General features: G+C 38.2%; 1 protein-coding gene across 1 annotated transcript in view; it reads left to right on the forward strand.

The window, feature by feature from the left end:
• Positions 1–7,441: 7,441 nt before the first annotated feature.
• PHACTR1 (phosphatase and actin regulator 1) overlaps positions 7,442–17,066 on the forward strand; it is a gene marked incomplete at its 5' end in the record, with an annotated part of 241,744 nt that continues 232,119 nt past the window's right edge. The window contains one exon of the mRNA XM_083357580.1: positions 7,442–7,520. Within this exon, the coding sequence (XP_083213706.1) occupies positions 7,442–7,520 (79 nt within the window). The remainder of the gene's footprint in view (positions 7,521–17,066) is intronic.

Consider the following 17,066-nt stretch of genomic DNA (forward strand, 5'->3'; position numbering starts at 1 on the left):
CCACAACATTGACCTCAGAAATGGTGAAAATTAGTTTTCACTCTAAGCAACATGCCTAACGCAGGTTTCCTTTCTTTCTTTCAGCAGAAACAGCATAAAAAAACAGGGGGGAAAAACTCGGATGGGAATGAAGTTATTGGACAGAGAAAAAAAGAAAAGAAAAGAAAAGAAAAGAAAAGAAAAGAAAAGAAAAGAAAAGAGAAAGAGGCATTTATAAAGAAGATTGAATACTCTTTCTAGAGCAATTCACAGTTTGTAAGTTTATGCTCCACATCATTCAAGTGATTATAAAGCAGGAATTTCTCATGCTTTAGAAACTGCTAGTTTTCAATGTTCCATAGGTTGAAAATTTATGAAATAAAACATAAAGATCTTCTAAAAACAGTGAGGGAGAAAGATTTATGGATCTCTAGGATAAGGTTTTACTAAACATAGAAGTGTTTACCTCTGTGGGGGGGCCATCACCGAGAAGACTGGTGGTCTTGCCCATGACACCTCAATTCAGAGGGAAAGCAAACTCTTAATGGATCTTCCAAGGATTTCAATTTGGACTAGGCCTTGGCTCTTTTATGACTTGTGGACTTCAACTCCCAGAATTCCTGAGCCAGCCATGCTGAAGTTGTTATGACTCGTTGAAGTCCACAAGTCATAAAAGAGCCAAGGTTGCCTACCTCCAGGCTAGGCAATGCTTGATGTAACCCAATGCAAGTTATAAGTTTGAATTGGGCCTTTTGGTAATCTGTACAGCAAGTAAAGGAGAAGGTTTATCCTGTAATGGTGGGGTTGATATAGATGATCAGTCTGTAGATCTACTATAGATTTTTTTAGATCATTCTGGACTAGTTGTAGCTTCTAGATCATCTCTAAAAGTTGAGCCATATACAGCACATTACAGCAATCCAGCCAGCTGCTGGTCAAGTCATGAGTTCCTGGCCAAGGTAAGGTCCTAATTGATGTATGAAGCAAAGTTTGGCACAAGATACCTTTTCCCACCCAGCCTCTACCTGCTTTTGAAATCATGCAAGTAAGGAGTCCAGGAACATCTCTCATGTACTTGGGTCGTCACTGTTATACAGAAGCTAACTTAATCTTCAGTTGCATCATTGAAATTTTGACAGCCTCCAGGTCCGTTTTTCACGACATCTGCATCTTGGCCATGGGCAGAAATATACACTGAGTGTCATCAGATAATGGCCTCCCCCAGAGTCTTTGTATGGGGGAAAGTCCTGAGCATTGCAGTATCTTGCATTGGAATGAACAATGTCCCTCCATAACTGTTAACTCAGGAGTGAAATGGCTGCAGAACAAGGCTGCTAATCCCATTCCTTACAAGCAGTCCTAGTAAGATGCCATGATCGTTTGTATTGAAAGCTGCTGAGAGGTCCAGCAGGACCAGGAGAGGATTAGTCCCTTCATCCCTCTCCCAACAAAGATCATCCACCAGAGATTATATACACAAGTAGATATGAGTCATGATTGATTCCAGATCATCCTTTTTTTTAGAACTCTCTGAAGTTGAATTGCCACTTCTTCCTCAACAACCTTCCCCCAATGGGAAGGTCACAGATAGGATGTAAGGAATCAAAACTGTGGGATCCAGGAAGGGCTTCAAGAGAGGGTACTGAATCATTTTCTTTAAAATAGGTGTCATTACTTCCTCCCTGAGAGAGGTCAGTTAATATTTATATTCGTAATTCAGGCAGGCCGATTTCAAAATAGTTCATCATCTTTGCCACACCAATAAGCAGCCCAAAAGTTTATTTTCCCTTTTCCCAGCTGCAGTCTTCAAAAATGAAGATTTCTAAGGAAAGCAAGAGTCTTATCTAAATATGGGCTTCAAGCCAAATTTCCTTTGGGCATAACAAATTGTAGTGCCATAATTTGCCACTAGATGTCATTAGCACCATTTTCCAGCTTTTTACATCCAAATTTATATTACAAGCTTTTCAAATGTCTTTGAAAAAAAGTCTCAAAAACATTTTGCTCTCCAAATTTCAAAGCCATATATGTGTATTAATTCCAAATTAATCTTGTAATTTTCTCTGTTTCCACCAAATAATTAGTTCACGGCTTTTCTTTTCCTGAGGGAATGGGGTGGAAATTCCCCTTCCCTCTCTCATAAGGAAGGGTGCTTTGGGAAAATTTTTTCCAGGAAAAAGTCTTAGAATCATAAAGAAAGGATAGGATGAAACCGTTTCATCCACGTTGCTGAAAAGTTACTCATTGGTGCTTATTGTCTTCCATTGTCAGCAGCTTCATGTAGCCAGTGTTTCCCCCACTGGTTTGGAGGGCTTCCTCAGATCAAATGGAAGGGCCGCCATCCTCCTGCAATCAACTAGGGTCCCCTCCTTGCTTGTCGCCTCTATGGGGTGACTTTCGACCCTTTCCAGGGTCCCTAGCAGGGCAAAATCAAATGTGAAAGATGGAGCCCTGTCTTCCTGCAGCCGTTTGCTGTGACATCAAACCAGAAGCCCAGGATCTGATCATTATAGCAGTAGTTATAACCACAATCCAGTGATCAGAGGGAGGTTAAAGCCAATCTGTTACCAATACATGATTGTGTACTTTATTCTTTTATATACCAAGCATTCAAAAAGGGGGTTATTAGTTTGATCTTTGGGAATCCTGCTGAAGAGGGAATCCTTGCTAATTCCAGAATCCAATTTTGCTAAAATCCAAGTGGCAAATTTTCTATAGTACTTGGTTTATAATTCGTTGCATTTACAATCTTTTTTTCCTTGTAAGAGGAACATACATTCATTCCATTTCCAAATGTAATCTAATACAGAAAGTTTTCCCATTCACATTGTGACCACTGCCTCTGCTAGCCCAACTAATCTGAATTGCTTCTCCTACTTTTTGAAAAAAACAACTGATGATGTATTATTTAAAGCACATAGGTTTTGCAATACTGTATACTAGGCTTCTAATGTAACAATTTAGTCAATTAGCTGATACAGTTGTTCTTCTCTATACAGTAATTTAATATTTCTCAGCATCTCTTTTGTTGAAGGATGATGGGACTGATTTATATAGCATCAATTGGCTGAAAAAGGGGGAACACAATACATTATAGTATTGTCTGTTTCTTCCCACAGGTGTACATGCCCTTCTAATAAAATGGAAACATTTGTTTCCCCTTTCAGTGTACAATTTAACCTTCACCTGGTGCATTTTTCAAGGGAGATAAAATCTAGGAATGGTGAATTTTGACTGTTTTATCATCTTAGGTGGGTAAGAGGGATACTTTACCTGGGAGATACACAGAGAAAGATTATATAAAAGGTGTGTACAATGATTTGTACATAACCATAGAATACTAGATTGAATTTCTTGAATGTACCCTACATTTAAATAAAACACATTTATAATTGAGAGACTTTTGAAAGCTTATTTATTAGAAATGGGCAAATATTAATTCAAGGAAAAAAGTTTGATGAGGTTCAGTCAGGCTTGGAAGCATATTTATTGTGCCATTGTATAGAACATTCATCAACATTCCACCAAATGTGAGCAGCATCCAAAAGTGAAAGTGGTTTGGCTGAAGCATCACTTAAAATCTTGGCACAGAGAAAGTGGCGAGTTATGTAGGGGGAAAGAGAAGACAAAGTTTCATACCCGGACAGCCACAATACAGGTCGTCCTCGACTTACGATCACAACTGAGTCCCAAATTTATGGGCTGAAATAATTTGTTCAGTGAGTTTTGTCCCATTTTAAGACTTTTCTTGCCACAGTTGTTAAGTGAATCATTGCAGTGGTTAAAATAGTAACGAGGTTGTTAAGTGAATTTGGTTTCCCCATTGACTTTGCTTGGCAGAAGGTCACAAAATTTGTTCACATGACCCCGGGACAGTGCAACCATCATAAATACAAGCCAGTTGCCAAGCATCCGAATGTAAGTCACGTGACCGCAGGGGATGCTGCAATGGCTGCAAGTGTGAAAAATGGTCATAAGTCACTTTATTCAGTGCTGCTGTGCCTTTGGATGGTCACTAAGCAAACTGTTGTAAATTGAGGACTACCTATAATCAAAGGGCTAAGGCAACAAGACAGACCTCATTTAAAGCAAAGGAAATAGTAACTAATAAAGGTAGTCCTGGATTATTGTTTAGTTACAACAGCACTGAAAAAAGTGATCTATAAAGACTGCTTTTCACACGTGCGACCTTTGCAGCACCCTCATGGTCACGTGATTTACATCTGGATGCTTGACAGCTGACTCATATTTACGACGGTTGCAGTGTCCCAGGGTCATGTAATCTGCTTTTGCAACTCTTCCACGAGCAAGCAAAGTCAGCAAGGAAGCCAGATTCACTTGACAACCTTGGTACCAACTTAACAACTGCAGTGATTTCGCTTAACAGCTGTGGCAAGAAAGGTGGCAAAATGGGACAAAACTCACTTAGCAACTTCCCTCGCTGAAATTTTGCACTCAGCTGTGGCCGTACGTTGAGGACTACATGTAACCCAAGAAGCAGGAATATAATGTAAAAGTGGTGGTAGAAGAGGTATGAGGAGGGAGGAGGCTGACAGTAAACCTCCTACCAGGAAGAATTGGACGGGAAGAGAATTCTGCCGAACATCCAAGAACAGGAAGAGGGACATGCTTGTGCAGAGGAAAGGCCACGCAAACTGGCGTGCTGAGAGTGGCTAGCTGGGAGGGCAGGTAAACCACAGGGTGAGATGGGGAAAGAGTTGCAACTTCTACATAGTAATTTAAACTCATCTGTGCGACATTTTATTGAGGATTCTTGCTGGTACAAATTGGGATAATCAGAATAGTTCTACTAGGGTAGGATTGTTTTACACACACACACACACACACACACACATACACACACACACACACACACACAAAACAGACGTACCCTTGTGGCTTGGCATGAGCAATTGTTGCCATGCATTTCCGAAAGGAGGAGGGAAAAGCAGGGACTGCATGAGAGAGAGGTGGGAGAGAGAGACTCTGCATTTCAAAATGCCATTTATAATTGCTCACACTGTTACTTGGCTCAGAAGACGACGTTGCTTCAAACCACCCAGCATATTTCGTCCTGATTAACATATTACTCCATACCTTTTCAAGAGCAGTGGAGAAGAGAGACGGGAGATGGGGTTTTTTTTTTAATGCAAATAAAACGGAAGGGATAGCACGAAAGAAATAGAGCCAGTCATACAAAGCATCTCCCCTCTTATTCCCCCACCCCTTAATTTTCTTTAATTAGCAGACAAACACATTCTGAAAACAGGGGCTCTCTTCTTATCTCTGGGCAAAGGAGTACCAAATTCCCCATCCTAGTGCAGCAGGTTTAGAAGTAACTTGCTAGAACTGAGAGGCTTAAAAGAATCCTGCAACACAGACCAGCTGCTCAGCTTCACTCGATGGCATATAGGACAATTCAGCAAGGGATGTGATATTGGTGAGTACCCTTGTTCCTAGAAACAGAGTTTGGCTTTCTTTAAAACAAAATATGTTTAGTTTGCTCCTACTCCGTATCTTTTGAATGCATGGGGATGGTGGTGGTGGTGGGACTTTATGATATGTATTTTTTTTCCCTCTTGGAGAGTTTTCTTGTAAATCCATGATGGCATTGTCCTCCCCCCCCCCCGCCCCATTCCGAATGAATGTTTTGGCAAGCAGGGGATTAACCTTTGTGTTCACTTTTCATAGCTGAAACATTTATAATGCACCTTTACTTTATGGCATTATTGAAGGAGGGAGAAGCAAGCCTAGGATGGTAGTTCTTGATAAGAGCCGATGCTGGTCACTGAAGTGTTTTATTGCCTTGTCTGTTACCATAATGTAACTTTATAGCCTCTTTACTCTTTTGGTCAATCATCAAAACAGGGGTGGGGGGCAAGCTGATAAAAGTAAATGACTAGGCAGGAAAAATTGATATAAGTTAACAATTGCATTTGTGTGTTTTTAGCAATTTGGTGCAAAGCAAAGCCAGAAAAAAAAGAATGGAGAGTGGAACAAAATCTTGCATATTCATACAAATATTCTCATTCACACATTCACACATACCACACACACACACACACACACACACACACACACATATGCTGTTGCTGAGAAAGTTTGTTTAGTAGATGGAGCTGGTGGTCTGATCATTTTGAGGGTAGTGTCACCTTCTGTTGCCTGGTAACTTCATTCCCTGCTGTTTTGCTATCAGATAAAAAAAGTCCAGTCAATGTTATACATTATTCATCTGCGTGCCAATCAAATAATCAAAATTATTTGCTTGCGCTGGGGAATATTTAATGAGATCAAAAGAATCTTGACTGGAAAGCACTGGATTGTTGCCACTGGCAGGCAGTTTTTGGTATGTGTACATATATGTCTGAATTGCATGTATACACACACACACACACACATACTTGCACATACACAAAAATTTTTGCAATACTTATATTTTGGTGTGTTAAGGATATTAGCAGAAACCTCTACTGAAGAATTGCAGAAGTTGGCTGATTCTATAGGCATGTAAATACCGAAATCAGTTAATGCTAACTAATGAAATTACTGTGGTAAATTAGGTTAATAGTGCCATTTTTTTTCTTTTGAAGTGTACACTTTTAAAAGATCTTTAGAAATGCTAAGAAAGGGCATTTCAAAGCAAGCACAATATATATTTTAAAAGAGAAGCATTCAGCAAAATCTCAGTCTACGTACAATTATTTGGTAAATGCTGGACCTAAACACACAACTATTTTTATAGAGGAAGAAAATTTACAAACCAGTGAAAGATAAGACAGATGCAGGATTACTGTTTTTTAAAATGCTGTGTGTACATATGTATGTGTATGAAGAAAAACACTACATCTCAGAACTAACTTTTACGAAAGACCTCTAACAATATGGTAAGGCTAATTACTGTCTCTAGCATTTTAAAATCTATCAGTGTGAAGTCATTTTAATCCTCCCTCATGAAATTAAAATGGACTGACTCATTTCAAGCAAAAAAAAATCTAATCCTCTTGAAACCACCATATATATTTTTTCTCACCTATCTATAACATTACTTTGCTAATAGATATCTGGGTTGCTTAGAATTTTAATGCAGTTAACATAATATAGCCACCGTCAATACTCTTAAGAGGGTAGCAAGATGTGTTTTAAAAGATGTGTGCTGTCATATACCATGCCTAAATGCCTAAAATAAAAAAAGCTTCATGATACATGAAGGTGTGTGGGTGTGGGTGTGGGTGTGTGTACGTGCGTGTGTGTTTTACAGCAGTAAATATTGGGGAAGCAAAGGTACAAAATGCCTCAAGGATTATGCTAGGTTAACATAAACATTGCATATATGTTCATTAAATTGCTGTAAGTTACTTTAAATATTGCATATAAACAGAATGTGAATTTTACATATTCTTTTTCAGGAAACTGGCTATATCAGTTTGGGTAGCTGAACAAGTGACTGCAAAAATCCTCCAAGATGGATAGTCAATTCAAGATGGATTATCTGCTGGATGTCGATGCTGCTTACCGGCTGTTTTACAGTCAAGGAGCTCAAGGTATTGTTTTGAGATGGATATTTATGCATTGCTCAACATAAGACAAGACATGGTGGCCCTCTGGTGGAAGAGGCATCAGGGAAAATTAAAGCTCCTTTCTCCAGAATGAGCTGAGAACTGAAGACATAAGGCAGCTTGAGGTCTACAACTACACGGAGGAAGTTATTTTTAAAAATATGGAAATACGATATGTAAAACAGATTTGTAGGGATTGTGAACACAACCTGTTCTAGATCAGCTGTCTTCTTCAAACAGAATGATGGGTGCCTTTCCTTCAAATGGTAAATGAAACAAGATAGTGGTGGCAAAGGGGCAGAACTCAAAGACAAACATTGGTAGACATTCCCTGGCCCAGATTGAAGCCAATGTATAATAATGTACTTTCATAGTTTAATTAATACCTAAGGAAAAATTATACATGATTAATATTCTATTCTGTCCTATCCTATCCTACTGTACCCCACTCCACCCCATCCCACCCCATTCCATCCCATCAACTTGATGCTGAATCTTTGTAATTAAGTAGATGGACTTTCTCTAGGATGATATGTCATCACCATGGCATTTTAGGTTTCTCAAATTGTTCCTGTAATTGAGTCCATCCGCCATGTTCCCACACATCATCTTTTCCTCTTTCCTTCCAATTTTTCCCAGCTGTATGCTGTCTATGCTGCCAAAAGCATATATTTTGTTTATCCCTTTGATTTTCTCAGTAAAATGCAGAATTGGTTTAGCACTGTGCTTCCCATAGAGTATGAAATTATGCTTTTGCTGTTATCACTAAAGTGATCATATCCCTCTAGCATCTTCCTGCCCACCTTCCTGCTTACCTTTAGCTGGGCAGCCTGGGTGACCTTTAAATCTTGAGTGACTCTACTGGGGAGTATCAATACTCAACCCATCCGCAGCCACCTCAACATAACAATTGGACTCTTGGGTAAAATCTTTGGAGATGGAGAAACATCAGGATTTAATGAATTAGTTACAGTAAAGAGCTGTGTAACCAAGCAATGCCATTTTAACTGATAATTTGGGACTTGCGTTTTTTTTATTAAAAGGGAGATCACTTTACATTGTAAAGTCTTCCTAGCTATTCTCTTGCATAATTGCTAGAAAAGAAGAGATGTAATATAGACATGGAAAGTTGGAAGAAGTAGGGTTTGCCTCACGAATGGTGTTATCCTTCAAAGTTAACAATTAATCCTAGAAGAAAGAGCCAAGTTATGCATGGCACTAAATATGCAGTTTAGGACTTGAACTGTGGGAGATGAAAGGGATACAGATCTTCTAAACTCTTTCATCTATACTAGTGTTTCTCAACGTTGGCAACTTTAAGATGTGTGGATTTCAACTCTGAGAAGTTGAATGCTGGCTGGGGAATTCTGGGAGTTGAAGCATACACACTTTAAAATTGCCAAGGTTGAGAAACACTGATCTACACCATTCTCTGAACAAAAAAAAATGGATTTTAATTCAGAAGAATTTACTTTTGAGAAACCATGCTTAGCATCCTTACCGTCCCTCTGAAATAATATTCAGATTGTGATCCATTAAGGATGTTCAACAATCTGGGAAAGAAACAGCCAGAACAAAAGAGTTTCCTGGTATTGAGCACATCACGATGTTGGCCTTAAGTGTCTTATTCCGTGGGTTTAAAGGACTCTCTGAAATCGCTCTAAAGTTTAATTCAAAATCTTACAACTATTGTATTACGTCATTATTGGAATATGACCACTGCCTCTCACCCATTTAGGCATTGGGAAGAGAGAATGTATGACAATTTGTTAATTTTATCTATGCGCATCTAGTGTATCTAGCGCATCTAGTTAGTGTAATGATATATATTTTTAATAAAACCAAATTGTAATAAAATAACTCTAAAATGGCACTAACTTTTTTAGCTTGAATAACCTGTATATCTTGCTTTTTTCATTTTGTATCTTCCTGTATGTGATTTTAAAAGAAAACGCTTATTAAGTAAAAGTTCTCATACATATACACACATTTTTACCCTGAAAAATGCACCTAATTGCTACTCAATTTAAAATGCTTTGAAGAAATCCAGTCTTAGAAAAAACATGGAGTAACTGACTATACTTCAGTATTATGATTAAGATATTCAACCAGCAAATTCTAATATTACAGAATCATTAATACAGCTACTAAGACAAGACCCATTCTCTTTTCCCTTGCTAACAGATTTCTTGATTTTCACTGTTGTGTTGTACTAAACATAGTAGTACTTTAAAAAGACCATAGTCTGTGTTATCTATTTTACCTGCTTAGGTCACACACATTCTGTCATATAAATAAATGCATGTGATTCAAAATAAAGTGGGATAAATAAGGCTAGGAATTAATTGTGCAAGCATGAGCAGGACATTAATATTAATATTACACTATTAATACATGGAAGGTTGTGTTGTTGCCAAAACAGACAACCACATTCCCAGAGTAAGTCATTGTTGTTATATTGAAATGCCTATTCTGTCCTTATTAGACTGTATTAACTGAATAATGTTAATTATAACGGGATTTAAAGTAAACAAAATCATTTCTAATTTCACTGACTTGCCCCCCCCCAAAAGTAGGGCTGCCTCGCCTTTCTCACTTTCTACCAGCAGGTGGCACTGCAATGGAAAAGGACTGAGTCTTCAGTGTGAATTTTCAACCAGACTCAATAATTGATTAGAGTACTCTTAATTTTGAGGTTCTTGTTTTACAAAAATAACCAACTGACCAAAAAAATGCATTTTCTCAATGTTAAAAAAATAGAGGAGAGGAGGTGTTTTCCTACATATACATTTTGATCTCTTAAGATCCATGTAAACCTTTTGGTCCAATTTAATAATTGAGAGTCTAATAAGCAATGATCAGTGAGCTCCTAACAAATACTGAAAGAGGCTTATACGAACATATCTGCCTGAGATTCAAAGACATTTAATGCATGGCTCTCAGCATCTTATTTGTCAGGAGGGGAAGAACGGTTTAAAGTGATTCCAGTGCACTGGCCACTTGAGAGATACAGCAGTTACAGGATTGGTATCAGCAGAATTAAAGTTTAATTTTAGGGTCTCAAATATTTTTTCTGCATGCGCACAATTGCATGCATGTGGAGTAAAGAAGTAATCACACCTTTATTCTCACAGAATCAGGTTAGTTCATTCAGTAATTGAAAGCCAACAGGAAAATTCAATTAATTACTAAATACCTTGTAATTTCTAATCCAATTGTATTTTTATTTGAGGTTATATTTCATATAGTTCATAAGCATATTGGCCTGTGCAATATGCTTTTTTAACTTCAAAATTATTGCCTAATACCATGAAGGATTTTGGATTAAAGACCAAATGGTGTTTTAGGCATGGACCGAGCGTCTGTCTGCAATTCTTTAAAGCAGCACATTTATTTTTGGGATTATACAACATTAATAAAAGATACCACTCCTTTAAAAACCTGCAGGTTGATGGTACATTTGAATCTTTCCCCTGCACATTCTGAAGCACCATTTTGAAATCAAATCCAGCACAGTGTACCATGATACTACATCATAACCAATTCAGCCCTTTCTCATTCAAGCTAAAATTTGTCTCAAAAAAGAATTGAGTTAAGTAAGATTTCAGTGTCACTATGTATGTATATGAGAATCATTGCTAGAACATGATAACTTTAACAGGAGAGCTATAAGTGAAATGGATTGCTAAGATATTATAATGCTGGCTCTAACTATGTATGCCATACAAAGTAGTGTACTGTGCTTAAATGTCCTTTATATTATCCTTTTGTAAAATAATATTATCAAACAATCTTGTCATTTTTTTTACTAAAGGAAAGGAGTGGCTCAAGGGTGTCTCCAATGCACCTGAAAAAAGTGTTAATCTTTGGCAGGTATTGAGGGGGGAAAGGAATAGATGCTTTTGCAAGTCCATTTCCACAAAACATTGTTTGATCTGGGCATTGTTCTGATAGCATTTTTGTAGCATGGCATGATAATCAGGATAAATTATATTTTTTTAAAAAAAACAACCTCTGAAGCAATTTAAAAGATATTATATTATTATTATTATTATTATTATTATTATTATTATTATTATTATTATTATTATTATTATTATCAACTTTTAAATGCATGCTTTTTGTATTTCTGTGGAGAACAGTCTTTTAGATTTCTTCCTATCAAATATTTATATGCATCCTTCCACTTTCCCTTTAATGAAGCATGCATCAGTTAGAATTCCTTCACCACTCTGAACAAATTGGTGTGAAACAGACTGGCTGAGGATGATGGAAATGGAAGTCCAACTGATCTGGAAGGCAGATTGGGAAGAGCCAGTTCCCTACCCATTTATGTATTGTCCAATTTAAGAAAATCATCTATAGGCATAAAATTGAAATAGGTCAGAGGTCAGCAACCTGAAACAGTGAAAGAGCCACTCGGAACCGGTTCCCTCACAAAAGGAAAAACTGGGAGCCGCAAAAAAAATGTGTGCGCATGTGCATACATGGGCGCATGCGCAGAACAGGGTTTGACTGACGAGTGGAGCCAAGGCGAGATATGCACCTAACCTGCATATTTGAATTGATTGGTTGAACTTTTTTAGTCCCACTTTTTTTTTTTTTTTTGGACTGCACATGGCAGAGGACTGGGAGCCGCAGGAGACGACTGTAAGAGCCGCATGCGGCTCCGGAGCCGCGGGTTGCAGACCTGTGAAATAGGTTATTCCTTTTCATAGAGGGTGCTGATAAATAAAACAGCTTGCCCAATAGCGCACAGTAAGCACAGAGCATCAACTCCCATTTTTCAGCCTCCCCTGCTACTCAGTTGAATAACTTGTCTGTGAAGGCACTACTTTTCAGATGCTTTATTCTACTAAGTGGCCTAATTCTTCACCGCCTTGTTCAACTGTCCCTGTTTTTATTTAGAAACAACCGCAACAATCACATTCTGCTTTAAAAACATTGTCCCAAGGATTAAAGCAGACATTCATTTTTTTATTTTCTATATGTTCAGCTGGTTGCGTATCTCTTATAGATAAGTTATATGTGTTTTTCAGTCACATAAAAGTATACAAATTGAGACCAAGAAATGGAATTTGATTTTATGAATGAAGGCAAATATACATATCCCAGGATAATGTTGCAGGATCCAATTTCTGTGAGAAATTCCCTGAGGAGAGGATGAGCCCAAAAGCTCAGAAGATGAAACTTGTGGTCCCAGTGTCTGACCCAGATTGGATCCTGCAATTTGATTTTAGTTGATAGATGAGTAGTAACATCTAATTCAATCTGAGGATTAGTTTAAATCTGAGGAGGTTCTATTACTTTTGCACATTTTAAGATCTGTTTGTTCGAAAAGTGCAATAGATAGCATTTTTTTTTCTTCTGCTTTTTGAATATGTCATTTCCCAATTCACCAAGGGCCTTAAAGATATATTGGAGTAGAGGTCTCGTAAAATCCAAACTGTATAACCAATATTGTATTCCAATATCCCTGGGGGGCATCCGATTGGAGGGATTATATTATGACTTCCAAATCCTCAGACTGGTCACAAAAAATATTTATTTTTAATCAAAGGTCCTACCCATAAAAATGATCTACAGTGCTGTTCCATGAATGTCTCCTCAGAAGAAAATCTCATTAACTCCTGTGGAGAGATACAGTGCCACAGACTTATAGCTAAGTGTGTTCTTTCAGGTAGCCATTTGCTGTCATTTGTGTTTATTACAGAAGGCTTCACTAAGGAAAGAAAATGGCAGCAAATTATAGTGTAGATCATTATTTAATGAGCACTCTGACTGTCACATAATTTGTTTAAAAGAAAAACTCTCAATTAACATCATGGTATCCCAATTAAAATTAATTTATATAGATTTCTCCAGAAAGTAACTCATTTAAAATCCACTTCAAAAAAAAATCTGTTTTCCCTCCTCTTCTGCTCCTCCCTACAAAGTTCTGAGAAAATTATACATTATAAATGCAAACTTACTCATATTTGGGGGAGGGGAATGCCAGGTGGCTGAGATTTCTTTCAACTACAAATTTCTCCTGGAACTAAACAGGTCAAGGTTTCTGGATTGTTGGTAGAGATGCAATTTGACATAAAATAAGTAAAATCCTTATTAGACTAGAATTTTTACCAAGGGGAAGTAAAAAAAATAATGTTTAGTTATTTATTTATCCATCACAAGAAGTGACTCTGGGCAGGAAAGAGATTTACAATAAAATTAAAAACAATAACAAACATTATAAACACTAAAAGTACAGGCAGCCAAGAAAGAATAATCTAAATCACTAACACAACCAAGAAGTGTGTCCTTGGAATGTTCTTGAACAAAATATCACAAAATATCGTGAAAGAAAATATTAGTAGTAGTGGTGGTGGTGGTAGCAGTAATAGCAATAATATTAAACTTCTATGCTGCCTCACTCATTATGAATAATTTCCATTAATCAATTGTGAAAAAAACAAACAAGCCGTTGAAAAACATGAGATCCTAGGGATCCACGTACATAGGAGAATTAGCTGAAGAATGCGGATCTAATCCAGTCATGTCAAACACAAGGCATGGGGGCCAGATCCGGCCCGCGAAGTGGTGTCATGTGGCCCGCGAAGCCATCCTGGAAACAGTGAGGGAACGGCCCCCACTGCCTTGGTCCTGGCCCAGAGACCCTCCTTCTGCCAGAGACCCTCAGATCTGTCCCACTCCTGCCCAGGCCCCCATAGGCACCCTTGATGCAAACAATGTAGAGCTGGCCACGCCCACCCAGTAGGTCACGCCCACCCTGGCCATACCCACCCGGCCCCCTGAGGGCAACCACAATGCTGATGCGGCCCTCAATGAAATTGAGTTTGACACCCCTGCTCTAATCCCTCAAAAACTTTAAGGTAAAAGTTCCTTTGAACTGAACTCATCTTCTAATGGACACACCTATGTAGTTTTATTGGCAACAGTACTGATCTGATTTGTTGTTAACTCCTTCAAATTGCATTACATCTCTCGTTATATAGATCAGTGTTTCTCAACCTTGGAAACTTGAAGATGTGTGGACTTCCACTCCCAGCATTCCCCAGCCAGCATAGCTGACAGGGGAATTCTGGGGGTTTAACTCCACACATCTTCAAACTGCCTATGTTAAGAAACACTGATATAAATTATACCTTACCTCACTTTTTTTGGAGATGGTGAGGAATGTAGACAAGGAATGCATACAGGTATTGGGTATGTCTAGTCTAATGAAAAGAAGGACTAGGGAGGGTATGATAACACTGTTCCAGTATTTGAGGGGCTCCTACAAAGATGAGCACATCAAACTATTTTCCAAAGCACCAATAGGCAAGACAAGAAACAATGGCTGGAAACTAATGAAGGAGAGAAGCAACCTAAAACTAAGAAGAAATTTCCTAACGGTTAGAGCAATTAACCAAAGGAATAACTTGCCTTCAGAAATTGTGGGTGCTCCATCACTGAAGGCTTTCAAAAACAGATTGGACAACCATTTGTCTGAAATAATATAGGGTCTCCTGCTTGAGCAGGGGGCTGGACTTGAAGATCCCCAAAGTCCCTTCCAACTCTGTTATTCTATGTTCTATGTTTCACGTCTTGGACCTACTGCCTAATTATCATATGAGAGGGAGAATAGATGCCAGCCAATGATTTTACTATTCAGAGAAAGTTGGGTTTCAAGAACCGACCGAAAGCAGAAAAGTTAATTGGGAATTATCCGCCAATAAAACACATGCTAAAAATCAAGTATGATAGAGATTGGCTGGAGGGAGGGAGGGAGGGAGGGAGGGAGGGAGGGAGAGAGAGAGAGAGAGAGAGAGAGAGAGAGAGAGAGAGAGAGAGAGAGAGAGAGAGAGAGAGAGAGAGAGAGAGAGAGAGAGAGGGAGAGAGAAAGATTAGGCATGGGATTGCCATGGCAGAGTAGAAACTGTGGAGACCAGAGATTGATAATTGATTTCTAACAAGAGCTCTTTGACAATAGGCATTGTGCTGAAGTATCTATTGCAATGTGCTTTGCTCCATCCCTGGATGCAGTTATCAGGATTTCTAGCTGATAATCCAAAGGCGTAAGACTTAATATTAATACTAAATATTTGACTGTGAGGTTGGGATATCAGGCCTTTTGCATTAATCCAATCCTTTGCCCTTTTGGATTCTTCTATAATATATGTATAATTATACATTTATAAAATACCTAAACATTTACATTTTGAAATGTTAAGTGCCTAATAGATCCATTTCCTTGTGGTGGTTTGATGAAAACAGCTGCTTAATGTTTAATGGTAATAGTTTTCCAATTTTCACAGTACCATCTGCCCCAATGTCTTTATGCATGTGATAAATACCCACATGGCATTTTTTGATGAAATGTATTGTTCTTGCAATTGGTTTAAGAGTCTGCAAGTGCCTACATCCATTACATTTCACTTCCTTGCTGCACCAAAAACAAATAAATATATTTAATGTCTCTGAGCCTAATCAGTGTGGTTCAGGGAAGACATCAAGATTCTGTTGTGGACTAGTACGTGGTCCCAGATGCATGTGCATATCAGATGATCATTTCTTGGGCCCTAGATAAGGACTTTAGTATGGATTATGCTATACATTCAATTGTGCATCTCCGTTTGCACAACTGCAGGTAAGGCAATACTTTTGATGCAAAAATCTCCTCCATCATTCTGGCATTTTTGCATGTTCAGCCTAGAGAAAGACTGAGGGCCAAATTCATAATTAGATTGAAATTTTATTTATGTACTACTTCAAGAAAGATGTTCTTCAGGGCACTGCTCATGCAGAAAGGTAATGTCAGAATCTGAAATGTGAAAATATGCACTGTATTTCTCATTGTTCCTCTCTACGTTGCATTGGTCAGATGGCACTTTCACTATTGGGTCCAGTCCTGGGTATCACATTTGAGAAAAGGGGTCCTTCAAACTGGAAGAGGATCAAAGAGGAACAGCTAGCATGATAAAGGAATGGGCAGCTCATAAATTTAAACCATAACAATAGAGCCAAAAGGGAGAAAATGTATGAGGAATGGTTGGGTATGTCGAGTCACAAGTATATAAACTGAAATGAATAAATACATGTTTGGGTCAGGTAAAAGAAAACTGTGAGAGAGACATGATAGCCATCTTCAAGAATTTGAAAGAAGAAGAAGAAGATGGGTCAGAACTGACGAGTATTGTTCCAGGAGATAGGACAAGAAGCCATGGGAATCTTTAAAAAGAGAAAGTAGATTTTTTTTTATTGGTCACCAGGTATCAGCTCTATGAAACAGAACCAATCAGGAAACCAACTTCAAAGGAAGTTCAGAGACTTGGCTTTACTTTACTGAGAATACAATTAATACAGAATTTGCAAGCCTGATTGCACTTTACATCCCTTCTCTTTTATATCTCAGAGAATCAGGGCAACTTGAAGAGACCCTGACTCTCTTCTGAATACTATCATTTTTCCCCCAGGACTGAAGGGATCTTTCAGCCCGCTTTGCTTAGGTAATATTGTAGTTCTTGCCTACGTCCTTCAAGATCATCTCCC

This window comes from Vipera ursinii, assembly GCF_947247035.1.
Source record: "Vipera ursinii genome assembly, chromosome: 3".
NCBI classification, from domain to species: Eukaryota; Metazoa; Chordata; class Lepidosauria; order Squamata; family Viperidae; genus Vipera; species Vipera ursinii.